The sequence below is a fragment of the Phoenix dactylifera genome, chromosome 16 (genome assembly GCF_009389715.1).
Source record: "Phoenix dactylifera cultivar Barhee BC4 chromosome 16, palm_55x_up_171113_PBpolish2nd_filt_p, whole genome shotgun sequence".
In the NCBI taxonomy this organism is placed as follows: Eukaryota; Viridiplantae; Streptophyta; class Magnoliopsida; order Arecales; family Arecaceae; genus Phoenix; species Phoenix dactylifera.
The window spans coordinates 2268344-2296062 of record NC_052407.1 but is presented as its reverse complement, the minus strand read 5'-3'; the positions used below and the strand labels follow the sequence as shown (position 1 = coordinate 2296062).

The following is a 27719-nucleotide window of genomic DNA, read 5'->3' as shown; positions in this document are numbered from 1 at the left end:
AAAACTGTTTATATATCATGTTAATTTTTTCATGAAGGTTGCAGAAGACAATCGTTATTCATGCTGTATATCATTTCCTTTGATTCTGAATCTAGACAAACATGGCCATTTTCTTTGCTTTTTCACACTGTCTTGGCATTATGTCTGTCTTCTCACGAAACCCATCTTTGGTTGCAGGCAACATGTTTCCAACCCCAAATACATCAGGATGTATACATTGGGAGATGGAGGAGAGTACGGATGCTGCGTTCAGCTAGTGGTACAACTCCACCAATGAAAATGTACTCTGACTTACCTATATATTTTCATAAAGGGGAAGTTTCTTTTGGAGTTGGATATGAGCCAGCTTTTGCAGATGTAAGTTATGCATTCACAGTAGCCCTGCGCCGGGCTAATCTTAGCACTAGGATTCAGAATTCTGATTTGAAGGGTCAAAATGTTGTGGGCACTTCACAGGCTGTAAATGTCAATATTTCACAGAGTCAACCATCTAAAAAGGAGCGCAGCTTGCCATGGTGGGATGACATGAGGTACTATATCCATGGGAAGATTGTCTTGTATTTCAATGAGACCAAATGGAACCTGCATGCGACAATTAATCCTTATGAGAAGCTAGACAGACTTCAAATCATTTCTAATTACATGGATATCCAGCAAACAGATGGTCGTGTTGTTGTTTCTGCAAAGGAATTTAAGATTTATCTAAGCAGTCTAGAGAGTTTGACAAAAAACTCCAGTTTAAAACTTCCATGTGGTATCTCTAGACCATTTCTATATTCCCCTGCTTTCTCTCTTGAAGTGGTCATGGACTGGCAATGTGATTCTGGTAATCCCCTAAATCATTATTTGCATGCACTTCCTTCTGAAGGGGAGCCTCGAAAGAAAGTTTATGATCCGTTTCGTTCAACTTCTCTCTCTCTAAGATGGAATTTTTCTCTCAGACCTTCTCTGCTGCCACGTGACAAGCATGCTACATCTTCGGGTTTTGGAGACAGTATGCTACTAGATGGCGCCTTTTATGATACTTCACAAAAGTTGGAGAACACCGACTCCCCAACAATGAACCTGGGAGCTCATGACCTTGCATGGATATTCAAATGGTGGAACATAAATTATAATCCTCCTCATAAACTGAGAACGTTCTCTAAATGGCCACGCTTTGGAATTCCAAGAGCTGCAAGATCTGGCAACTTGTCCTTGGACAAAGTTATGACCGAGTTTTTTCTTCGTGTTGATGCTACACCTACTTGCATTGAACATATGCCTTTAGGAGATGATGATCCTGCTAGTGGTCTAACATTTAAAATGTCAAAATTGAAGTACGAACTCTGTTATAGTCGTGGTAAGCAGCGGTATACATTTGATTGCAAGCGCGATCACCTTGATCTTGTTTACCAGGGTCTTGACCTCCACATGCTGAAAGCATATTTGAATAGGGATAATAACTCATCTGCAGTTCAGGATATTCCAACAACAAAGAGAGGTTCACAAACTGTGCTGTCGGGTAAAGTCGGCAGTATGAAATACAATAATTTTAGTAATTGTACAGAGAAAAATCGAGATGATGGATTTCTTTTGTATTCTGATTATTTCACAATACGAAGGCAAGCTCCAAAGGCTGATCCTGCAAGGCTATTGGCATGGCAAGAATCTGGTAGAAAGAATCTTGAGATGACATATGTGAGGTCTGAGTTCGAGAATGGTAGCGAAAGTGACCATACACGCTCTGATCCTAGTGATGATGATGGATTCAATGTTGTAATAGCTGATAATTGCCAACGTGTATTTGTTTATGGCCTTAAGCTCTTGTGGACAATAGAAAACAGAGATGCTGTTTGGTCCTGGGTTGGTGGAATATCCAAAGCATTTGAACTTCCAAAACCTTCTCCATCTAGGCAGTATGCACAAAGAAAGATGATTGAGGAACAGCAGATACATGATGGGTCTAAAATGCCTCGTGATGATAACCTTGTGTCTCCTACATCCCATAGCGTCAATTCTCCTTCTCGACAAGTTGAGACTGTGGGTTCAGTTTCATCTCCATCTCCTTCAACTAAAATGGAATGCTCGTCCTCTGATATAGTTGGTGAGTTCATTAAGAAAGCATCTTTCTCATATTGTTTGCTGTGTGGGGTTTTACTTTAAAATTAGGGAAAACTAAAATTTTATAGTTTTGGCTTTGCTTTATTATTTCTCTTGGTTTTAATCGGGACGTATTGCACATTTCCCTTCATTGTAGGATATGGGAAAATTATTCTTCTTTTGATATGGATTATTTGGTGCCACCTCTAGCTTTAGAGCTTAACAACACAAATGAGGAGTCTTTTAATTGTCAGCGTTGCTTTGCTTTAACAATTTGCTTCCATGTAAGCTTGTGCTTCTTTCATAGATATATTTAGTATTTATATATTAAGTCCCAGTGCTCATCTAGCAGTGAAGCATGGATACCTTGATGATTCAGAGGAAGAGGGGACACGCCACTTCATGGTGAATGTTATTCAACCTCAATTCAATCTGCATTCAGAAGAAGCTAATGTAAGTGAACTATGTTCCTTGCATTCCATGTACTGAGCAATATTTGTTCTTTTTCATCTTTAGGATTTGAATCATCAAAGCTTGGAATGTGGAGTAATCATTTAATATTATTGGTATTAAACTTTCCTTTTGCTTAATTTTTTTTAGCATATATTCTTGGTCTTTAACTGCCAGGAGCTCTTGCTTTTACTTGACACTCTGAACACAACAAATCAAGATCTTCAATCCTACTATACTGTGTATCCCTGAGCAATATGCATCCTAGCACCTCGAAGTCAAGGTGCATCTGACTTGCTATGAGCACTGAGATATAGTTGTTGTATGATGTGCAATTCCATGAAGCTGTCTGCAGAATACTGAATTATAATTGTGTTGTAGGAAATTTCAGTTGCTCTCAAAATGTTTGGTCAACTCTTATCAAAACACCAGACTATTCGGAATTTTTCCGGTAGTTATTTGTTGCAAGGTGGCAATGCAACCTTCTAAGTGATGTATGTCGTTTGCTGGTACAATACCTCAGCGCTAGGTCTGAGACAATGTTGTGCATCACGCACACATAAGTGAAGATTGTTTAAATCATGAAAAAGCTCCAATGGATTGTTAGTTTGTAACATCACCAGCATGTATTTGTAGAAATATATCCAGATAAGTCTGCCTTGTGAGCAATGAATGGTTTCATATGTACTTTATCCACTGTTGGTCAAGGTAAAATTATGTTAAATGTTGTCCACCACTAGGTCTGGAAAACAGTTGTGCATCACAAATTCACATAAGTGGACATTGTTTAGATTCTGGAAAGATCTGATGGATCGTTGGTATGTAACATCACCAGCATGTATTCATAGTCTAGATGAGTCTGCCTTGAGTAATGAATGGTTTCGTATTTACTTTATCCACTGTTTATCAAGGTAAAATTATGTTAAATGCTGTTCACCATTATTGTGTAGAAGCTGACCTTGTATGTATATGTACACAGGGTAGATTTCTGCTTGCTGCAGCCAGTGGCCGTGTCTTAGCTCGTTCATTCCACTCAGTTCTTCATGTTGGATATGAGATGATTGAGCAAGCGCTAGGTACCAGCAATATGCAGATTCCTGAGTCAGAACCTGAAATGACATGGAAACGAGCGGAATTCTCTGTGATGCTGGAGCATGTTCAAGCTCATGTTGCACCAACTGATGTTGACCCAGGTGCTGGACTCCAGTGGCTCCCTAAGATTCTTAGGAGTTCACCGAAAGTAAAACGTACTGGTGCTTTACTCGAAAGGGTGTTTATGCCTTGTCAAATGTACTTCCGCTACACAAGGCACAAAGGTGGAACTGTAGGTCTGAAGGTAGGATGTAAACTTGTTGAGAATGTCCTCTCTGAAATTCAGTGTGTGCATGTGTGTACATCATTTATATATAATATATAAAATAATATTAGTGGGTCTTAAGTATGTACTATGCGACTCTGTTTTGACTGCTTATTATGGACATCCAGGTGAAACCACTAAAAGAGCTCTCTTTCAATTCTCCTAATATTACTGCAACAATGACTTCACGCCAGTTTCAGGTCATGCTGGATGTACTGAGCAATCTTCTCTTTGCCAGGCTTCCCAAGTGAGACTTTACTTTTGCATCATATTGCAAACTCTATAGTATTTCATATTAGTCTCTTTTTTTCTCTATTGTTCTTAGGTTCAAAACCTGTTTTTTTTTATAGTTTTCTTTAAACGATATGTTTGGCTATACTTTCTTGTAAAAGATGGAATAATAGCTGATCATGTTGATCACTAAATTTGTATTCAAAACTGAATGCTGGACACAAGGTTTCAAATATTGGCTGAATGGGACAGTATGAACGGTACTGTATCATTCCAGCAGGTTTCAGTCACCAATAGACAATGTTTCAGTACAGGATGTCCTGTATCTTGTGTTGGTACCCAGTACTGTGCCATTCTGGCAAAAAAAAAAAAAGGTGCAAGGTCCTGCACCGGTATTTGAAACCCTGGTTGGATGGTTAAAAATTGTCAGGATAGCTTGTATATAGATCCAATTAAGAAAGAAGTTTTCCTCTGTACTAAATGTAGCAAATTGAAATGCTGACCTAGTGGTGGTATGAGCATATCCTTTTTAGTTTTTAATGTGCATGATTTGGTGAAAGAAACAATGAAAATTTTCAGCAAACTCCAAAGTTTTTTTGGCATGATTGTCCTATTCCTAGAACCCAAGAGCAAGAATTGGATTGAATATGGTTATGAGATGAGTTTTATGTTGCTCGGTTTAAAAAGTCAAGTATTCATGAGATTGGTAGCCAGGAAGGCAGTGAGAGCATAGGGCATAGTCCAGAATGGTCAGCATATTTAGCTATTGCTGCTTCTGAGGCCCTGGTTGGATGACCTAAAGAAAACAACTGCATTCCATTTTGAGGGCTTTGAGATGAAACAAACTAATGAAGACATGTGGAGAAGACATCTGAACAGTTTTAAGCCAAAGAACTTTAGTAGACTTACATGTACAAAGCCAATCAATTTTCAACAGCTACCTGTGCAAATTGGTCTTGATCGGATGAGTCTAACCTACTTGTCCTAAAGATTTTTTATCAATTCTAATGATATTGCCATGTGCTTTTCCTAGTATCATAACAGCCTGGCTCTCGATAGGTGGTACCTACCAATATTAGTTAATTTACAATTATGTGATTAACTGTTTCAGATGACTGATCCTCAGTATGCTTCCTGCTCTTTTATATTGTAATGATGCTTTATTTTCATATGCTTTTTTTTCCTTGACTTGAATGTTTCAGATCTCATTGCTCTTGTTTGCAATTACAAAAGATAATATGCTTTGAAGTTGGAACTTTCATTATCTTATAGGACCTTGGGCTATAAATTCTATCAATTTATTCTTTGACAATTATTGGAGTATGTGTTATATCTTTTATTAAGATTTTGGCTATATTTTGTATTGATAGTATGGACCCTATTGGGTTTCATTTTCAATGACTAAGAGCAGTTAATCAGGTCTGACAACAAGTTTTTCAACAAGCCTTGCAAGGAGCTCTAGGAACTGTGACTAGTTGTTTGAATACTGAGATAGATTCCGTATGATCCATGCTAATATTCTAGGGGCCATGGAAGAAATTACAGATTAGTCCTTTTACTTTAGTTTGGAGTGCCTATATTTGTTGCTGATATTATCTACAATGCTGCCCCATCGAGATGATTGATGATTTTTCAGCTTGAGGTGTTAATGGCTTAGCAAGTTAATATTTTTAATTTGACTTGTTTTCCAATAGTTACCCAAGCTCCAAACAAGGAATTTGTTTGTCATTGCTTGTATCCATTAAATTATTTCTCAGTCAGATATTACTTAGGTTGATAGTAAGAATATTGTGCTAGTTAATATATAATAAATGTTAATATTGTTTTCAGTAGCAGAAGCTAAGATCATAGGAAATCTCTTACTGAATTACTGGTTGATGTCTTTTGTGTTACTTCCATTTTTCTAGGCCTCGTAAAAGTAGCCTTTTGTATCCATCCGAAGATGATGAGGATATTGAAGAAGAGGCTGATGAGGTGGTTCCTGATGGTGTTGAAGAGGTAGAACTTGCAAAGATCAACCTCGAACAGAAAGAAAGGGAGAGGAAGTTACTGCTTGATGACATAAGGACCCTATCAGAAGCTAGTGATGTTCCTGCAGACCTCTGTCAATTTCCAGAGAAGGATGGTGATTTATGGATGATTACTAGTGGAAAACCAGTCCTGGTAGGATTGAAACTATACAAAGTATTGGAAATTCATATTATATTCAGATAAATCTGATTATTCTTTTGGAATAAATTTTTCTAGCAATCAGAGAATTTATGTTTAAGAATTGGCATGTGTTCATTCATATAATTGGCAATTATTATTAGATCAAACTCATTCTTTGGTAATCTTTATTACTCAGGAGTGGTTCGACGGACCTTGCTCTACCTATCATCTTCTTTGTTAATAATACATCCTCCTTTATTCAAACTTTCAAAATATTGACAGGATCAATGATATTCCGTCCACATAATTATAGAATTTGAACTTTAAACAAGTATCTATTTCTCTTACTACTTTTGACATTGAAATGTCGTTGCAACTTACAATTTGTCTATCATGCTTAGGTGCAAGGACTGAAGAAAGAGTTAGTTAACATACAAAAGTCTAGAAAGGCTGCATCTTCTGCATTAAGAATGGCTTTGCAAAAAGCTGCACAGCTGCATCTGATGGAGAAAGAAAAGAACAGAAGCCCTTCTTATGCCATGCGAATTTCTATGAGAATCAACAAGGTGGTTTGGAATATGCTTGCAGATGGAAAATCTTTTGCTGAAGCTGAGATAAGTGACATGGTACGTGCATGCAAAATTCTAACAGGGAGCCTCGTTTGAAAAGGATTGCACTACTTGTACATACTATGGACTTTCTTTTTCTGTCATCATTTCTTTATTAATGGAAAAGTAATGGTACTTAAGGATTAGTCATTGAATAATTTTTTTCACAAAATAACCCTCTAAAATCAGAAAGTATTTTAGAGGTCATCTTTGTGTTGTTTTTGTTATTTGCAGTTTAATTTTGAGAGTTTACCAGTATCTATTTAATGGCATGCCAAAAGAAATTCATGTTTGTTTTAAAACTTAAAGAGAGATAGACCTGAGCATGAAGATGTAATCTGTGAAAAAGGGCTTAGGTTGACCAAGGATGTCGTCCCTGAGTAGAAATGTATTGTCTAATAGATTCTTAAAGCTACCAAATTTAATGGGTCAATCCTTCCTGTCAAAGGTTATATGTTTAGATTGATTAAATGATATATTTCCTCTGGTATCAGGTTGATGTGTTTCACTTGATTTTAATAAATGATACTGTTTTCTGTGACTTGCTAGATCTTATGTTTTCTGGGATCATTCACATTTTCGTATGTTATGTATGAGATCTTAAATCTATAGACTGGTATGAGAGCTAAAAGCGAGGTTAGTCATTGTTTCCTCCTTTCCACTCATGCTCTAGAGAAAATTCTATTGGAAAAATATCTTCTGTCTTCCTGAATACAAATTTTATTTTATTGCTTAATACTCTTATAAAAAAGACTTTTTTGCTCCAGACATGCTTTTGGTTTCAACTTGTTGATTTAATCCAAGTTGTCTCTTCTACTGTGCTGATTAAATCAATGTAGATGGAAGTCCATTGTGAAACAATCTATTTTGTTGGGGAACATGACTTTGGTTATGAGGCAAAACTTGGAACTTGACTCCTCCTTTGGATGTAGAAATCCTTCTTGTTGTCCTGATTTTTATGGGCTTGAACACTATCTAAATTCTAAAGTAAATAATTCTTACCTGTCTCATGTATACAGGTTTTTTTCCTTACAACTTTTGTCCTTCAGTCGATGTGAATTACTTTGCTGTCTATAGTCAGCTAAATCTTTCTAACCTTGTGCAATCCGGTTTATCATCATTCTTGACTGCATTATAAAGGTCATCTATCTCATTGTGCAGAGCTTATGATACCTTCTTCTCATGATTCTACATTTCTTCTGTTCTGTTCACACTTCACACAGTGAATTATTTTTTGTGGATGGTTTCGTAAGAACCTTTTGTTTTTCAAAAATAATTATCCTGACAATTGTTCTGACAGATATGTGATTTTGACCGAGACTACAAAGATATTGGTGTTTCTCAGTTCACAACAAAGTCCTTTGTCGTGAGAAATTGTCTGCCTAATGCCAAGTCGGATATGCTGTTATCTGCCTGGAATGCACCTCCTGAATGGGGAAAGTACGACAGCTAGAATACCTTTAGCTCCTGCATAGTTGATATCTCATGCCATTTGTACATATTATACCTTGAAATATTATATGCGAGTTTCTGCATTCGCCTGCATGGTATCTTGCAGCTGATTTGTTTGAGTTAAATTTTTTTTATATTGGCTGCATTATTTAACATCTATCTGTACAATCATGTATTGCTTGATATACAAAGATTCAAATTGACAACCTACAAGCATGGCTTTAAATAAAACTATTGCCACATTGTAATGGCTGTTATAATTTTTTTTGTTGGTAATGAACATATGTTATAACTGCTGGTGTGTATATACTTTATAATCGTTATAAACTTATACCAGCATCATATTGACACTTATGATGGCTATTAATTAACTATTAAAGTCTTAATGTAATATAATAATATTTTTAAGTTCAAATTGAGATATAATTTAGGAAAAAATATTGTTGGACAGTGATCTTTTTTTGTGTGGGCAAGTCCTTTCTTTTGGTGCTATTATCTGTTCTTTTTCATTGAAGTGTCAAACAATGGCTGTCATAAGCATGGATACCACTAGACTTCAGAATCGATGGGCGAGGCCGAGTTTAGGTCGGGCCTAAACATAATATCGATGGCTCAAAACTAGGCCGTAGCCCAACCCGACCCTGATCTTGGGCTTAAAACTTAAAGCCTGAACTTTGTCCACTATTTTAAGATATAGGCCTGGGCTTGGCCTGACTCAGCCCAATCTAGGGCATGTCCATCCCATGTTGGCTAGGAGTGGGGGAGGGGGAGATTGGCAACAACTATTGGTGGTGGGGACGGAGAGGATGTGGTGTGCTAGTGGTGCTCCAGGGGGGAGGGTGAGGAGGATGAGGCAGGTTGGGAGCAATAGCTGGTCCTGAGGCATGTTGGTAAGAGAGAGAGGAGGCAGATCGGCAACCATAACTGGTCCGCATGTGCGCTGGAGGGAGGAGGATGAGAGCGGGTGTGTCAGCTGGTCCTAGGGTGCGTTGATGGGAGTGAGAGGTGGAGGCGGAGGAAAGGGACGCGGCATCCTTCAGATGGGAGGGGGAGTCTCAGGGTTTCTCTCCCATCTTTTTTATTATTTATAATTTTAATTTTTGTCAATATATACCATTTTCTTGTATACAAATTTAGGCTAAAAAATATCTTGTGTGCCGAGGTGGATCAGGCTAAAAAATAGCAAGCCTTTGCTTCCTTGTCAAACCCATTTGTTTTCTATCTGTTTCTGCTGTCTTCTGAAGAACACCTATGAACACATATTGTCAAAGAAGACAATAGAAAAGAGTTGACCAGGGGCAATGTTTTTCAAGATACAACTGCTGCAATTAGATGCATTCCGATAAAGGTTAGGATATGTCGACTGCATGAAGGGGGGAAGGGAGATAAATAGGTAATCTAATCATCAGGATTTTTTGGAACAAAGTAAAATATGGGGGTTTATTGATAAATTACAAAATTATAAGGGGTCATATACAATGTTCCCAAGTTTTTGTTTTGGTGATTGTATGTTTTGGTCAACATGAGGAACATAGATTGTATGAGATCAATGGTTGATTAAATTGACTAAAAGTAAAAGCATTTTTCTCTAATATGCTTTGACAATGATAACCTCATAAAAGCATCACTTTAAGTGTTTCATTCTGTATCTTAGTTGTCATTGTATCTCCTCATGCTTTTACATGTGAATACGTGGCTAATACACTAGGATATGCTTGTTTCTGGGCTGACCAGAAGCACAATATATAGCTTTATATCGTCATTTTTCCGCAGCTGGCTGCATTTCAACAAATATTATTGAGATGTTTTCCTTTTGTATTTCATAAGTAGTACAGCTTAACAAGTGCAGTTATAGTTACGTGATGGTTTAATTTCTTCAATTTGATTTTGAGTCTCTTTTACTAGTAATTGGTAGTTATCTATTTTCTTGCATTTTTTTAATAATGTACAGCCTCTTACATTGTTGACTGAGCTCTGCATTGCTAACCTATGGCTGCAGAAATGTAATGCTTCGTGTTGATGCCAAACAGGGTGCTCCAAAGGATGGAAATTCACCTCTTGAGCTTTTCCAGGTCACCTTGGTCTTCTATTTTCAACTGTATTCTGTTGCTATTGTTTAATTCCTGCAAAATATTATATATTGCTATAATTTAGGTGGTATAGAACATCATTGTAATATGTGACATAAAATATGAGTAAGATATCCTGACTATAAGTTTTTGTTCAGAGAAAAAGAATTATTGTCAGTAAACTTTATTGTACAAATAAGTTTTGCATTGATAATATGGTACATGTATATCAATAGTTTCTCGTGTAATTACATCTGTTTGTTCTCTCTTTTCTATCTTCTATCTCTCATCTAGTTCCTTTCTATCTCACTCTCTTACTGAGGATCCCATCAACCTGCTACTCTCTCCTAATTCTCATCTCTTCAAGGCCCGAAATGACCTGAATTATTTGTATCCATTCTCATGATTTAATCTCTTAAACAATGTGCAATGCATATGCCCATATACTTGTGTATAACATCATGTGAATTAGTTGAATGTAGATACTTATTATGTTGATGTATACTGGACAACTCCCGGTCTCTTTTTATTGACCACACTGTTGTGTAAACAATTCTACAATTCCACAGCACAACGTCATCAAATACATAAATATCAGTCAACTATAATTTTATCAGCATACTTTTGTTATTTTTTTGATTATAAGATATACGAGGATTTGGGAATATTCATCAATGTAATATTATTCTTTTATTGACTTATCAAGGTTTTGAGAATATTTTTTGTTGCTACTCCGGTCAATGAGATGGATTAAAATGAATTGATAAGTTTTGCTCTGAAATTAACAAAACTGAAAAGGCTAAAATAAGAGAATATTTATAAGTCATAAAATCAGGATAAAATGGAGTATTTTGTAACTGTGGATCAGTTTTTGGAGGAGAATGTTTCTCGCATATCAGAAATGCATGCGACAAGATACTGCAAACACAAATAGTCATGAAATTACGCTGGCAAACTACTTTTATAATCATAAAAAATCTTATCCAGATCCTGCATATATTAGTTTAAAATGGACTTACTTTAGCTCTATCTAGAGCTTTCAGCTAAATGTAAAAGCCTTTTGTTCTATCATTTTGATCCATCCAGCTGCTTCAGTTGTGTATTCTGCTTCTTTTTGTTCACGATGTATATGTTCTTTACTTCTTTTTTTTCCTTTAAGTAGAAATGCTTGATGCAAAGAAAGTTTGAGCATCATATTATTATTTATTTGCTTTCTTCATGAAGGTTTTGTGTTTGTAGTTATCATTAAATATCAGTATGGCTTTCCACATGTTTCATATAGAAAAGTTTTTCATTTCAGTGGAGTATGTTGAGTGATGTGTCTTGTGCAATGTTTTTATTCTTTTCCCAATCATTGTAGGTGGAGATCTATCCCTTGAAGATATATTTGACTGAAACTATGTACAGAATGATGTGGGATTATTTTTTCCCAGAAGAAGAACAAGATTCACAAAGACGGCAGGTTGGATGAATGTTTTGATAATTGATGTCTTGATTTGCTCATCTTACTTATACTTCATTTTGTGCTTTTAACTTTTTACTCTCATCCTGAAAATCAAAAAAAAAAAAATAGGAGGTTTGGAAAGTTTCGACCACTGCTGGATCAAGACGGCTAAGGAAAAATTTTGCTGGCCCTGAAGCAGCTGCTTCAAGCAGCCAATCTACCAGAGAATCTGAGGTTCCTGGAAGATCAAGCGCAACTACAGCAGCTTCAACTAATGCTAGCATCAACCAAGCTTCTAATCATGGTGATGCTTCCCAAGTAAGTTACTAAGAGTCTTGATACTTTAGAAGATCAGTTGTTTTTTCTCAAACACTAAACTCTAAGCATGGGTTGTGTTTTTGTATGTTTATTGCAAAGAAAAACAAAGGGACAACTCGGTTCAAATTTGCTGAACTCTCTGTCAGTTCACTGTTTTCTGTAATCTAGAAATACCTTTTTTTCCCATGAATAGACTTACCTATCACTAATCTAAAAATTGAGCTTCTTGCTGTCATTCTACTGTATTAAAGGACCTTTTTGTGCATGCAGTGTGTTTTAAGATCTATATTGGGAAAAAAATCTCAAGAAAATTCTGAGTGTAAATCACATGATGCTATCATGTTCCTTAAAAAGGGGATCTTGTGCAGGTATCCAAGTTGCAAAGCCTAAAAGCAAATATTGTATGTGGTTCAAATCCGGAGCTATGGCGAACATCTTCATCTGACAGAACTTGGGAAGAAAATGTGGGCGAGTCAGCAGCCAATGAACTCGTGTTGCAAGCCCATTCTTCAAATACTGCTTCAAAAAGTGGCCCCCTTAATCCAACACCAGAAAACCAACATGCAGTTAACGAGACATCCAAAAATAAACCAAAAGAATCCAAGTCGGTAAGATCCGGCCGCTTGTCTCATGAAGAAAAGAAAGTAGGGAAATCTCAGGATGAGAAAAGAGCTAGGACTCGCAAGATGATGGAATTCCATAATATCAAAATTAGCCAGGTTAGTGCATTTCAGTATATGGCCTGTTATTGTTTATAGTACAGGATTGTGTGAATTGACCCTCTTCATCATGTGGTATTGTTATCATAGGTTGAGTTGCTTCTTACTTATGAAGGATCAAGATTTGCAGTCAATGATCTGAGGTTGCTAATGGATTCTTTTCACCGTGTTGATTTTACTGGCACATGGAGGAGGCTTTTCTCACGAGTTAAGAAGCATATCATCTGGGGAGTTTTGAAGTCAGTAACTGGCATGCAGGCAAGTACCACCTATAATGCATGGTATATTACATTTCATACCTGTAACATGCATCCCAAAGCATTACTGATATACTAAATAATATTCTACTTTTGTACGTAAGTGTCAGTTAACAGCTGAGTTACTATATGAGCCTTCTTTTGGAAGTGAGGCTGTTCTACAGAGTAACATATTCAGTTCATTTCCAAACAAAAATATACCTTCATATCCTGTTCATGTTTAGCTGCAGATAACTCTCGCTTGATCTTGTGATCAAACTAGTGCTCTCAAACCCCCTGAGGATATCGAAATATTTAGCTTTCATTTACAGATGATCAATATCCGCAAAGTTGACGTGGTTTAGGAAACTGAATTGATCTTTTAATTTTATTTCCACAATGCAGGGTAAGAAATTCAAGGATAAAGCCCTAAGCCAAAGGGAGGCCAACGGGAGTGCTGTTCCTGAAAGTGATCTTAACTTCAGTGATAGCGATGGAGGTCAACCTGGAAAATCTGATCAGTTTCCTATATCTTTGCTTAGGCGGCCTCGCGATGGGGCTGGTGATGGATTTGTCACATCAATTAGGGGACTTTTCAATTCGCAGCGCCGCAGAGCCAAGGCATTTGTACTGCGAACTATGAGAGGTGATGCAGACAGTGAATTCCATGGTGAGTCGAGTGACAGTGATGTTGAGTTCTCACCCTTTGCCCGACAACTGACTATAACAAAAGCTAAGAAGCTTATACGGCACGCTAAGAAGTTTCGCCCAAGAGGGCATAAGAGTTCAGGTGATTTTAATCTCAAGATTACTGAAATTATTTTGATTCCAGAAATGATTGTTTACGATATAATAAAGGTGTGCTAGAATTTTTTTCAAAAAAATAATTTTAACGAGGGGAATATTATGTGCTTGATATTCAACCAAAAAAGTACTATTTTTTAAGCATTATCTTGGTACCCTTTTTAAATAATTGTTGACAAGGAGGGAGTATTATGTGCTTGTTACCTTAAAAAAAAAACTTCATCATCATTTTACTGAAGCATAAGCTTGGTTTCTCCCTTAAGTAGTTCGTCTTTGCACCTGTTTGTATCATAACCGAAAACAAATAGAACTGTATCCAACAGACTTGTCATACTAAACAACTCATCAATCTGACACTTGTCTGGTTATGCAATGTTTGGTTTAGTTGGCATCAGTGACAATTTTAATGACTAATCTGCTGCCATTATGTTCATCAACCTTACTTGTAACATGTGCTGTTTTTATCAGGGAGACACATTAAATGCTGTGCCATCTTATGTTACATATTTTTCCCTCTTTATCGTGCTCTCCTTTTTCCTGTTCAGGGTTGACGCTGCAACGAGATTCATTTCCATCAACTCCAAGAGAGTCCACACCGTTTCAAAGTGATTCCTCTGGTCCATCTTCTTATGAGGATTTCCATGATTAGAGAGAGGCTCCGTTGCTAACTGGGCCTCTTGTCCATCGGGCACAAACAGTTTGCGGGGTGTTGCTTCACCACTAGCTAAGAGCCCAGGGGCTGCAAGGCTGACAAGGTTAACATGGTTGTCATTATTTTAAGCTGGCATCAGTGATTGATGGTAGAAGCAAGATGTCACCCAGCACTCGAATAACCATACAGGCTTCCTGTGCAAAAAGCCACGGAAGTGATCTGCATGTAGTAATGAGGATCGGTATTTCTGCTTCGCCGAAGACCAGATGCAGATTCGGCAAGCTTCATCTTGTATGTATATATCACATGTATGGAGTAGCATTTGTTTGTATCTATGTAGATTCATGCATTCCAAGCACATTTGAACCCCTCTTGTTAAGATGGATATACAAGATTAAACGGGTTCCTATTTTTGTAAGTACATTTGCATCGAGTAATTAATAAATTTAGGTCTTCAAATTCATGTTTTCTCAAAAATATCCCAAGTCATCCAACTTGGTCAATCTTTTGGAACTGAACATGCTTAGCCCTACGAAGAAATTTATTTGTCAGTATTATTTACTGGCTTCTTTACAGGAGGCTGGATGCAAGTACTTATTTTGGTGATTCTTTTTGCTGTACCTGTTGAGGTCATGGACTAGTATATAACTAGAGGTGAATCGAACTCCAGGTTGATACCTTGCATGGTGGTCTCCAGGCATCACAGATAAAAGTTCACAGTGAACTTGTTCGTCACTTTTCACTTTTTACTTGAATTTGAAGTCGTTTCTCCACATCAACAGTTCAGTAACCTCAGTGGCCCCCCAGCCTGTGGTGTGAAGTGCCATGTTCAAATCAGGCAGGGCTCCCAAGATCTAATGCAGGAATGAATGGCATAGGTTATGGCCCCTCTTCAGTCTTATAAGAGGGACATTATAGCATGTTTAGATGGAAGTGAGCAAAGTTCAGCTCATTTTTCACTGTTTACAGTTGTTTTAACACGATCCAGGGCAGGTGGCAGGCCAGATGCAATTTGAGTATGGTTTGGCATGGTATGGGCCATGTTGGGCAAGAATTTTAATTATTTTTGGCGATCAATCAGACATTTTATATGTATAAACCTAAAGTACGACACAGATCATAGGGTATTACCAAAACGTATTGCTGTTTTCAATTAGGTGATACATCTTGGGCAAGCATTGTATGAGGCAGCCAGCCTACCAATTCTTGCAGCAACTCACTGCACTCAGATATTACAGATTAGCCAAATGCTTAACTAAAATAGTTACATAAAAAATTATATATTTGAAAACATCTCGTTTATGCATCGGATGCTCCTAAATGTTTATTTCTAATGGCACTGTACAATATGTTGACTCAGCTAGCTTGATGCTTGATGTGTGTGTGTGTGTGTGTGTGTGTGTTAAGTCTTCTAAATTATATCTAATAGTTTTAATTTTCATTTTACAACTTAAACTATTAAATTCCATAACAGGCACAAATTCCTCTTTTTACATGCTCGGTTCCACATGCTATAGGTGTTTGCATGCGTATTTACACATACATGTATGTATATATTTAGAGATTAGGATGCACTCGAGTGCATTTTGCTTCAAATACATTATAGTGGAATACGGATCTTTCAAAATGAAAATCAATACCTTGATCTATGGTACACAAAATACCTAAAAATAAAAAAATTACGTAGTTTCGAGATCTTTTACCCATGTATCAAACCAATGTAAAATGAACAATCCTAATAATATGATCCACATCTTTATTTGATCTATAATGTAGAAGCATTTAAATTAATTAAAATTTGGTTTGAATATATTTTAAAGTATTTAGATCAAGATCAATGATTTAAATTTGTAAATTACAGTGTATAGCATACTTTAGCTTATTAGCTATATTATTATTGTTGATTTTGTACTCAATTAATGCATAGGCAAGAGACTTTGATTTTTATTTTTTAGATATTTTACACATCATTTATTTTACCATGAAAGATGTATCATTGATTTTCATTAAGAAGAATCCAAGGCCAAACAAGTTTATATCCTAGCCTTTCTCTATACATATGTACTTTGCTCCACTCGAAAGGAGAAGTATTTACTCCTCTTGAATCCAAAATCAATAACAAGGCATCCAAGTTAACGATCCATACCACAAAAAATGCTTACAAATAAAAATTGTCTTTTGACAGTCTCTAAGACATATATCAAGTGATATAAAATTAAATAGTTAAAAATGATGTGAGACCATGTTTTGCTATGATCTAAATATTTCTATTATTTTTAATCAAGATATATTTGAATATGTGTAAAACATGATCAATAAGATAAATTCTTAATTTAAACAATTTGTCATATATTTTAACAAACTAGTATAATAGAAATAGAAATTGTTTATTTTGTGTCTACATGATATATAGATTATAAACCACTAAAATATAATAATAATTACTTTTAAAATATTTTTAGTAATATAGATCATGATCGATAGTATGAATCTTTCGTGGAGATATTTCATTATTGATTTTGGACTCGAAAGAAATAGATAGCCTCTCCTCTTAAGAGAATAATCTATCCCCACCCCCACCCCCCAACATACACACATGGATGCATATTTGATACTACCTAAACAAATGATATTAAACTTCAAGTTAATGGAGTTGTAATTTGTAAGTGAAATGAAAAATAACTTTTAGTGGTACTAATCATGTTTAGGCAACCTTGTACCTTCTTCATTCTTTCTCATAAAAGTTTCCAAGCTTGGTACATGACAATCTCTCCTTGCAATATTAATGGCTTAAGGTTTCATCCATTTAACATCCTAACAAAATTTCAGAACTGCCACTGTTACATTACACACCTGCAACTTACTCACATGACTGTTTATAGTTTATACTATAACTGAACTACTTGACTCTTCACTCTAAATTTCCAAACAGGAGCTGGTTGCTGGAATTGAATGTAAAATCAATATTTCATTCTCATGTAAAAGAATATCAACGAAATATCCAAGGAATTTTATGTCAGGTTTATAGAATCATGATAATATAAATAATAACAACAATATTACCACAATCACGTAGTTGAATGGTTGACCGAAACTACAAGGGCCCCGCGATTTTTTCTTCTAAATTACAAAATACAGTAACTAGCAATGCTACCATGCTGACTCTTTAACCAGATTACAAAAGTAGGACAATATTTCTGCAGTCATATCTTCAGCTTTCTCTTGTTGGATAAAATGATGCCCATCAATGACAGCAACTTCAAGGTTTGGAACATAACATTTAAAATTTCCTCCTGTGATATAGTCCTTCGTTCCAAAGGATTGAAATCTGATGTCAGTGTCACCAATTATAAGTTTTGTTGGAACAAAAATTCTTCATCCTCGCCTAGGTGCAAGTAGATTACAATTCCTGTATTCAACAAAATCAACTGTGTTTGTGTGTGTGTGTGAGAGAGAGAGAGAGAGAGAGAGAGAGAGAGAGAGAGAGAGAATAAAGGAAAAGAAACAGCACAGAATAATGTAATAAAAGTATAATAAGCATCACCAATGAGAAAACTATAATGAAGCTAAAATATTTCAGAAGGGTGGCATAGTTTACAATTATTGAAGCTAAGGTGGTTTTGTCATTTTCTTCTGCACATATTGATAATTGTTAGTAATGAAATTAAATCATCTAAATGGACTGTTGATTGCATCTTCTCAATACATACTTCCCACAATTTACAACTAACATCAACTCGAGCAAACTGTAACAACATCATATAAGAAAGCTGAAATTGCAACGCCATGAACTAACTTCAAAATTGGTTAACTGATAATGAATATGTATGTTTTTGCTTCATATTCTAGGCATACATTTAAGATCCATGTTGGGGAACACTGTATAAGTGGAGTTAATAATTACTTAACATTGCAATTTCTCATCCACATCAATTAGAACTATGTAATCCTTTACTAACCCCAATCTAGTTAAGTGACAAAAAAATGAGAGAATAGGAATTCAAAAGCATAAAACATAGCCACGCTAAATCATTGTGCAATGGTTTTAAGAATTTGAAAGCAAGCAAGAAAACTTACATATCCATCACGCAATAATAGTTCAAGGGTCCAATGAAGCCAGATTTTTCAAACTTGCCGCCAAAATATTTTAGTTCTTCTTCATTAATCCATGGAGGCACTGAAGATTGGGTATCCAGAGAATCTATGATTTCCATTCCCGAAGGAGCAATAAGAAGATCTTGCAATGTAATTGACAAAACTTCTTCATAACTGTCCAGGTTCCTTCACTTCCAATCAAACTTCAAAAATTAAACCAAACTGCAGCAATTTTCCTCCATAGGAGTAACAAATTCCTATGTAAAACCTGAATCTGACCTTGTGAGCTATCTTCAACACTTATAAATCAAGATAAACGAAAATAAAACAATTTCGCTTTGAAATTATGCATGTGGCTTCTTAACATCGGCCCAGTCTTTGTGCCAGAATCCATTATAGATTAAAAAAATTGAATTTGGAATCTAAACCTGAATCATACACACGTACAGCACCAACGAAAAATAAAAAGAAAGAGAGAATAAAACACTGCACCATGGAAAAGTGATTTTGTTTTACAAGGACGAGTTTGCTAAAGATGGTGGAATACTCAGTATTTCAATCATTCTGATTTAGTCTAATACAGGAAGGAAGGAAAGAAAGAAAAGAAAGAAGAGCAGAGAATTGAAGGATGAGAGATGATGGCAAGCCAGAAGCACCAGGAACTGAATAACATAGAAGCCTTCACCGTAGTTTCTAAAGGCGTCGCTGGGTCTGATAGCCGGTGACCGGGGGTAGAATGGGACGCCCAAGCTGACGAGGGCCCTCACTCGGTCCGGCCGGAAGAGGCAGAGATGCCACGCCACCTACGCCCCACCACAAACACCTGCCGTGCATTCGAATAAACATCATTCGAGTCTCGAATTCCAGAGAGAGAGAGAGGGCGGAGGGGACTAGTGTGGTTCTTAGGTAGCTGCAGGTGGTCGAGGAGGGCGATGATATCGCCGACGAGGTGTAAGATGGCGTGGGAGTGGGGTTTGGGGGGAGCGTCGGAGTCGCCGCAGCCGCGGAGGTCGAGGGCCAGGGAGCGGAAGCCGCGGGCGCGCAAGGTCGGCCATCTGGTGGCGCCCCTCCGAGAAGCCGTGGAGGAGGAGCGCCGGCGGGGCTGCCCTGCTCCACCACGTGCATCCATATGCCGTTGCCGTTCGCTCCCCAGTGCCGAACCTTGCCCTCCGCCGCCATCTCCTTCTCCATCTTCTTGCCCTCCCTATCGGCATGGCTTTTAAAATTAGACTCTCCTATATCTTATTTGTAAAATTTAACAATCGATGCTAAGGTTGGGATCCATCCTAAGTTCTTCCGTACTCGCATTAGAGATTTTATCAATTCAACCGGCAGGCGTCTCAAGATTCTTTTGAACCGTATTGTTGACAAATTTTACGACAACAGATTCATGAAAAACTTAGAATAAATCTGTCTTAGATAATTGTTTTGCTAAAATTATAAATCTTATTTTATTTTTCATAAAAAAACCAGTTTATAAAAAATAGGATTTCATAATGATCTATTTAGAAAAAAATTATAGGCAGCTAAATAGCTTCCTTGAATTATCAAAAATCAACATCTCAAAAAAATCACAACCAAAGGAGAGGTGTTGAGAAAAAAAACAAAAAATTAGTGCTTTCCAGTTAAAGTGAGAGTAGGATCTCTGAAAAGCTTCAACCAAGATTCTGACCGCCACAGATCCAGGCACCTCAAGTTTTAAGAAACTAAAATTCCACTTTTCTCCATGACAGTGTTCGTCAGTTGCCACATAATCCTGCCTCTCCAGCCATTATTCCCAGAGCGCCTCAAAAAGATTCAGATTCAAACCTATGACAGGATACAGATCGAAAAATCATCACATCCATACTATGGATTCGCGGTTTTAGCAGGCTGCGCATTTAGTAATCAAATGTCGCTGGTGCACTGGCAACTCTTAGAGTAACTGTATCACCTGTCTCCTGGATTTTTCTAACTTGATGGCAGGTCCCACACATGAGATCACAAATGCTAGCCACGCAAGCACCTTTTCGGGCTGGTAGAAACCTCCATGAACTGGTTTTCAGAATAAAAGGTTATAATTAATTCTTTTTGGAAAAAGAAAGAAGCAGAGGAAATTATCACAGTTGGAGATTAAACTGAGCTTCACAAGCTTTTCATTGACAAGGCTGAGGAGTTTCTCTCCGACCGAGTTCTTTGTGGCCTTATAGGTCCTTAATATATTTTCAAGTTCATACAGCCATTCATTGCTTCACAAATATTTAAGCATGCAAACTTGCAGTAGTTCATTGATTTGAATCACCTAACACTCCTGTGTTACATGGGAATTGGATCGGTGGTAACTACTCTACCACAGAAGCACCACCATCAGAATCAAACTTTGTCATCATGGAACCACCATCTTGTCTCCTTCGGAGACCTACCATTCCTGCAGTTCTTCACATAGCGGTCATTATCAGCAGGGCGTTGCTGCAACCACAAAAAGATTCTCATAATGACCACGATACATAGCATGAGCGATGGCACTAATGAGGAGAAAGGCACAGAAACCTTTGCAGTTGAGCTTGACAACATGGATAAAATGCTAATACAGACAGAACTAACGGTCATTGCTGGTGACCAGGAATCATATAATATATCTGCAGAGCCAACAATAAAATGTGAGGCACAACTTCGAAAAAAGTAATCTTAAGCATGCCCTCAATTCTAGAACATTGCATTTAACTTCATACTAGGCACTTCTAAAGCTCCCCCAAAGCCAAAGTCACCACATTGAGATGAAACATCATTATCTGCAGTATCAAATCGCATTCTTGCCTAAAGCAAAACAGGAGAAAAATAGAAGGTTGGACACATATTAAATACTATTTCTTCTCATAATTCTGTATTCCACCTACAACATTGAAACATTTAAGGCTGGCTGATCCAGCAATACAGTAGATACTACATGATCGTCCTTCAAGTCATCCAGAACAAATATAGTTCCATTCACACATGCTAGAATTAATGTGGTCATGTCCATTACATTGGGAGGAGCAAGGGCTTCAATCGTACCAAGTCTCAGGCAATTATAAAATTGATCTAACAAGATGAATCGAGAACATCTCTTTGCAGCATACCACTACATAGGAAACTTTGATTTTTAAGTTAGCACAATGTATGTCTTTAAATTCTAGTTAAATGCTTGATGCATAGTTCCTGCATAATTTATATTTTGAATAGATCTAGTTATCTTCAAGTTTTATATTGTACAGCTGTTATCAAGAAGAAAAGTTAACCAACTTGTTTTCAATATTGCACAGACACAGATACGAGAATCACATTCGGATGCGAATCCAAGTGTCTAATTCGGCAAGAAGGAAAAAAAGATACACGAATATGGAGGATAAATTATAATTTTAATTGAATTGTATTTAATATTCTTTGTTTAAACATTAAAATTAAAAATTAAGAAGATATTGTTTCAAGGTCTTTCTATAAATATATTTCTCATTCAAACTTTTCGATCAACTTAAGAATATAAAAAAGAAATAACATTTTCCAAAGTTAATCCAAAACCTACATCCTTGACCAATTACTAGAAAGAAAGAATACTCAAAAATGGAAGGTTAAACTCATTGCTAGAAAAGTTCGGCTCCCTACCAATCTTTAAAAGAGGCAACTATAGAACTTCTCAAGTGTCCAAGTGTTTGCCACGTATCCGGATCGGTATGTACCCGACATGAATTTTTGGGGTAGAACGTGAGTGTCCAAGTAACATAGCTTGTTTCACTATTGAAAATGTTGACTCCACATCAGCTAATAACTCTTTTTTAGTTTTACTACACCAGGTATGCAGCGCGGATATAGACTATATGGACAACAACAAATGGTAGTATATGCAACACTAGGGAAACTAGAAAGTTTGATTAGTATCAGAAAACTATGAGTAATAAGAAGAATATCAACTTAGACATAATATATAAGATATAAAGTAATAAATTTATACCCAACACAAGAGTTACATATGCAGGAACCATTGTGAACAGCCATCTGTCAGAGAGTAACTAGCTACCAAAATAAAAGTGAATTTATGGATGAGAAACTTTACTCATAAACTTTGAAAATAGCCTTGGAGCGGACGCATTATGAGATCCATCGATAAACAATAATCCTTCTATCAACAGTGTAGAATTACTTCAGGAATCATTGAAACAGTCTTCTTATGAGGGGCTACATCTTCTACCAAGACAGGCTTGTAAAATACGTATCCTTTTTTCAGGGAGTTTTACCATCTTCCTTCTTGACCATGATACAAATCAAGGCATCTTGGTCGGGCCCAATCAAATCTTTTCCAAATATCCATAGTTATCCATCAATTAATTCTCTAACTTCCTCTCATGCACTCCATTCCTTTTAGTTCTATCAAAAATCAACCTTGCTGCATCCCTACAACACTTGTCCTTGGTGCTTGGATTATCTATGTTGCTCAAAAGTTGAACCCATTAATGAGTGTTGGCCTTGGGATTTTCTTATTTATCTCTTCTTACATTTCTATTTATTACTCATTTTTTGGGGTTAACGGCAATGCTTCTTGCAATCATTATTAATAACCAACCATTTCTTTCTTCAATGCATAAGCATAGGCATTTCTATTTGAGACCAGCCTTCACGTGTTACGTCTCCATACCAGTTCGCATACAAAACTACAAATCCACATTCTTCCTCTTAATAAGCCTCCTCAGTATTGCAATGCTCACATCTACCAAAGTCTTCCTGTGCCCCTCTATCTTATCATCGCATTGTTAAGAGAATCATAAAAGCATGATCAGCAGAAATCGTCATAGGAAACAATAAGATAAATGCCCATTCTTTTCAAAGCAACCGCCAAGACATGGTCCGGAAAAAGACAATGTCTCACATACCAGCATTTTAATGCCAGGTAAGGAACATAAACAAAAAGAAAGTTTTAAAATTAAGCAACCCTTATTGCAAATGATGTAGCTTTCTAATTGGACCATCCACGGACACAACTACAGTGCGAAGTACAGGAAGTCAGCCATCTGATCAATCAGAAGGATATATGTTAGTTTTGTAACCTTTTGTTACGAGGTTTTTGGGTTACTTTAAAACATCTGCAATGCATTGAGCGGACATAGAACGGGCATTGTTTAACAGATATTTTCTGATGATATGTAGTTCAGAAATATTCTATCCAGCTAGACCTTGAAGTTTGGCCTCTGTGCAAAGATGTATAGATACTATATCATGATCACGATATGGTTCCCCATATATATGGACCACCATGGATGTATTTTAACCTAGCACCATCCATTTATGAGCATTTGATGCATGATGTACATGCAATGACGGGATATAAGCTAAAATCCTTCTAATTGAATTTATATGTTCCCATATACTTTTGGCTACCATTGGTATTTTTCCCATCCCTATAAAAGGTGGAAGCACAAGACATAAGGTTTAAGCATGATGCTTTTTTGAAATTTTTTCTATAGAAAAATTTAGAAATTATGAGAAACCATGTGAAAAAGAAAAATGAGCGAACGTAAGTATGGGGACTGGACATTATAATTTTCTCAAACTTTGGCTAGCATGGATATATCGTTCATACTGCAGCCACATACAAACATTAAGCAGATAGCATGCCTTGGTTCAATAGCATTCTGCAGTGCCTATCTGGCCATACCAGGTGTTGCATTTAAGTTTACTGACAACATCATCCAATAATAAACAAAACACACTCCCTTAATCAGCAATAGCAATGATAAGAAAACCAAGTAATAGATGCCTCCCTTAAAAGGCAAAAATAAGGCACAAGATGCATATTTCCAAATAAGTTTTCTATGGGATGCATGTTCTTACTTTGCATAGCCCCACCTATGATTCTCAATGCATCTCCTAAGAGAGGAGGTGCAAGGCAAGCCAAGCATCAAATTAAGCCTTTTAACTATAGTCTGTATTACTGCTTGTTAAATGTCTCAACTTTTCCCTTAGCCTCAGATGTGTTTAGTAGGTAAAAAACACTCCAAAAGTGTGCTCCCACTTCAACAACCCAATAATTCTACCGGTCTCTTTTCTTTTCTGCACCAATTGCAATGTCAGAATTAAATGGAGAGGAAGAGCAATAACAAAGCATGCTCCAAAATCCCTAGCATAAGGACAAAGGTAAAGGAAGACTCAAGTGAGAATATGGATGAAAAGTAAGAATGTGGAAAAGGCCTTAAAAGAAACAAGTTCTAATTGACAACATGGCCCCTTCACATGAAATCAAATACTGAATATACTGTTTCTTCCAAAATTTTTTCTTTCAAAAATCTTTTCATTTGGCTTTTTCTTGTTCCCATCATATGACAAATGGGAATATGTTGCATCAAAACTTATCTTGTACCATTTCAAGTATACAAGACCAAAAGAAAAGTTTCATGAGTAAAACACAATAGAAGACACATTCCATCGTCTTGTCTACAAGAAGTCATAGTTAAAATCTATTACTCTCTCAGAAACTTAATCACAACAATCTTTCCAAAGACAAGGTTCCAAGAATAGGTTTCATATCATTCTAGGTAGATTGCTTTCAAGCTTCTTAATCTAAGCACAAAGTTCCCAGGTAAGAAAACCCCACAGAAAGAACTAAACTTCTTAGGTCCCCTCGTTTCAAGTCACTATCTTATCAGCATAGAAAAATGGATCAAACCATTCCAGAAATATTGTGGTTCATATCGAGGATTATATTGGTTCTGATATTAAAAACAATGTGGATTTGTAAAAATATGCAACTTTTCCTTGACCATTGCAATATCAAATCTTTGTACTCTGACTTTGGGGCACACTTTTGGCTAAAAAAATTTCATAAGTTCAACAATTTTGCCACACACTTCACGACAACACTGTCATGCACATACATATAAACATATGCATGCATGCTTATGTATGTGTCAATTCAAGGTTAAGCTTCCAAGAATACAATCACGTTGATCATCAGAGAGCAACTGTCACTTAACACTTGTGTTCATTGCATGAAAATCATAATAAGCTGTAGTATGCAGGCTTTGACGTGCCACCCACTCAGCCAGATAGTAGCCACAATGTATCCATGGTCTGGCATTACATAAAGTACGACGGCTTAATTCCAAAATAGTTGGTGGAATTTGTAAAACAAAACAGATTTTTTTACAGAGAAGTACTCTGAATGCTCTTGATATCACAATCAACCGGCTAGTCTACCTAAACCAAAACAGATTTTTTTAGTAATTTATATGCTGAAATCTTATTTCTTGTTGGCACCTTTTCTACTGAATCCATATCAAAGAACTAATACTTATTGCAATCCAAACTGTCATATCCACGCCTGTTGTCAAATAATTTCAGTAATAAAATTAAGGTAGGTACACAAAAAGGAAAACAAACAATTTTTGTTATCATTAAATTAACAAAACTCATACTTTGACCTGATATTCCCTATCTGAGCCCTTAAAAGCATTCAAAATACACAAAGGAATGCAATACAAACAAATAATCTAACAGAAAAGACGTATGCACAGACGCCCATCACATGTCATGATTCTCAACGCAGCAATGTTTTCATGTCCTCAAATATCTATGGCAGCGACACCAATATCAAGATAACTTCCTTCTTATGCATATATATATATGATTAAAATCAAACTAAAACCATGACATCGGAATGAATAAAGCTGAAAAGTGTTTAATCAAGCGAGGAACTTTCTGACAATATAAGATACAAGAATTCTAATTTTGAATGTTGAATAGATCAAAATCCCTTTATCCTTTTTAAGAAAATAAAATTACCTAAACAGATATGCCCGTTGCTGTAAACGTGCGGATGAAGAGGTGCAGGGTGTAGAAAAATGACCTGATCAAAATCCTATAAATCAGAACTCTCCTCCCAAACCCAAGATTCAAACTTCATGGAAAAAATCAAGAATTCATCACCTGCGGAGCTTCCATTGGGTAATGCTCGGGGAAATCGACCTGAAGCTGGTACTTCTCGCTCTCATAGAGCGTCCCCGGTGCCCCGACCACTTCGATAATCCATCTTCCAATCAAAAGAACAGATAATCAAGTAAATACACGGAAAAAATCACAAAAAAGAACCAATAATCGGATCGAAAGAAGCGGAAAGAGAGAGACAAAACCCTAGCCCCAACCTTTGGAGATTATCGGAGACCTTGTGCTTGAAGCCGGTTGGGGGGTTGACTTCCCATTCCACAAGCTCTTTCTGAAGCCTGCTACACGCGATCTTGCTGAGACCCTGCGATGAACCGGACAATATTAGGAAATTCTTGGAGACACGGGAAGGCCGGAAGAAGGAGAAGAAAAAAGGGGAATTGGAGCACGGGAAGAAGGAAAGATCGAGAGGAGATTGGAAGGAAAGGGAAAACGGGAAAGGGGAAGACCTTGCGCGAGGCGGCGGAGGAGCTGGTCATTCTCTGGAGGCGAGCAGCCACGGAGGGATAGGAGATGGGACGGAGGCGAGAAGAAAGGGTCGGCCTTTGGCTTCTAATATAGTTTTCAGTTCCTGGTGGAGTGATGCTTTTTCATGGACGAATTTGCCCTTTCCTTTCATAGAGTTTTTTTTTTTTTTTTTGCAATAAGCACCTAAACAATTTTGAAATTATCGACCAGTTGATTTGTTGAAAAAAAAATACTTCACTTTATAATGGACGGAAAGAGAAATTTTACTTTATTTTTAATCTAGTTAATAGTTTATTGATTGTTTGATAAGTTTCAACCACTAATAGGAGTTGATGCATGTGAGCAAAAGATTAAGTCAAATACACAGATAAAAAGAGGAGTTTTTGTTGCATGGTCCAATGCAATACACATTAAGCTTGTAAGACTATGTGCAATCAAAAAGTAAAAAATACCTACCGCAAATCACTCGGTCCTACGTGGAAACTTTTTATCAAAGTTTAGTGGGTCTAGCATTTGGTTGATTCATGTTCTTTTTAGAGAGAAAGTGCATGTGAAGTTGATGCATATGAACACGAGAGGGATTGAAAAGATTTTTCATGCATGAAAATTTACGCAAAGTATGTGTCAAACAAAAAA

The 27719-nt window shown here is 36.7% G+C and overlaps 2 protein-coding genes and 1 pseudogene across 4 annotated transcripts in view; 1 reads left to right on the top strand and 2 right to left on the bottom strand.

The window, feature by feature from the left end:
- Nucleotides 1-15052, top strand: part of LOC103710169 (protein SABRE) — a 40848-nt gene extending 25796 nt beyond the window's left edge. For 2 of the 3 annotated variants that reach the window (XM_008795788.4, XM_008795790.3), the window contains 14 exons: nt 178-2086; nt 2432-2535; nt 3512-3868; nt 4018-4136; nt 6028-6283; nt 6673-6897; nt 8180-8319; nt 10331-10403; nt 11761-11862; nt 11974-12162; nt 12531-12881; nt 12972-13139; nt 13523-13907; nt 14467-15052. In XM_008795788.4, the coding sequence (XP_008794010.2) occupies nt 178-2086; nt 2432-2535; nt 3512-3868; nt 4018-4136; nt 6028-6283; nt 6673-6897; nt 8180-8319; nt 10331-10403; nt 11761-11862; nt 11974-12162; nt 12531-12881; nt 12972-13139; nt 13523-13907; nt 14467-14570 (4482 nt within the window). In that variant the 3' untranslated portion in view covers nt 14571-15052. The remainder of the gene's footprint in view (nt 1-177; nt 2087-2431; nt 2536-3511; nt 3869-4017; nt 4137-6027; nt 6284-6672; nt 6898-8179; nt 8320-10330; nt 10404-11760; nt 11863-11973; nt 12163-12530; nt 12882-12971; nt 13140-13522; nt 13908-14466) is intronic. The other variant, XM_008795789.4, reaches the window with a different exon arrangement.
- A 2464-nt stretch (nt 15053-17516) lies between these two features.
- On the bottom strand, nt 17517-20665 carry LOC120104122 (annotated as a pseudogene).
- Nucleotides 20666-20773: 108 nt separating this feature from the next.
- Nucleotides 20774-27177, bottom strand: LOC103710168 (probable ubiquitin-conjugating enzyme E2 16). The gene is made up of 6 exons (XM_008795787.4): nt 27065-27177; nt 26816-26919; nt 26601-26703; nt 26457-26520; nt 21198-21286; nt 20774-21116 (listed from the first exon to the last, which is right to left on the bottom strand). Exons 1-6 carry the CDS (start codon nt 27092-27094, stop codon nt 21021-21023), a joined length of 486 nt encoding a protein of 161 aa, XP_008794009.1. The 5' UTR covers nt 27095-27177; the 3' UTR covers nt 20774-21020.
- Between the last annotated feature and the right edge of the window lie 542 nt (nt 27178-27719).

Bases quoted from the DNA above. Each gene is read 5' to 3' on its own strand.
- LOC103710168 (XM_008795787.4), bottom strand. From the start codon at position 27,094: ATGACCAGCTCCTCCGCCGCCTCGCGCAAG. The intron at 26,521-26,600 runs GTGATGAATTCT...GATTTTGATCAG, and splicing joins ACCCAATGGAAGCTCCGCAG to GTCATTTTTCTACACCCTGC. The intron at 21,117-21,197 runs GTTTCTGTGCCT...TTGTGGTTGCAG, and splicing joins TGTCAAGCTCAACTGCAAAG to CAACGCCCTGCTGATAATGA.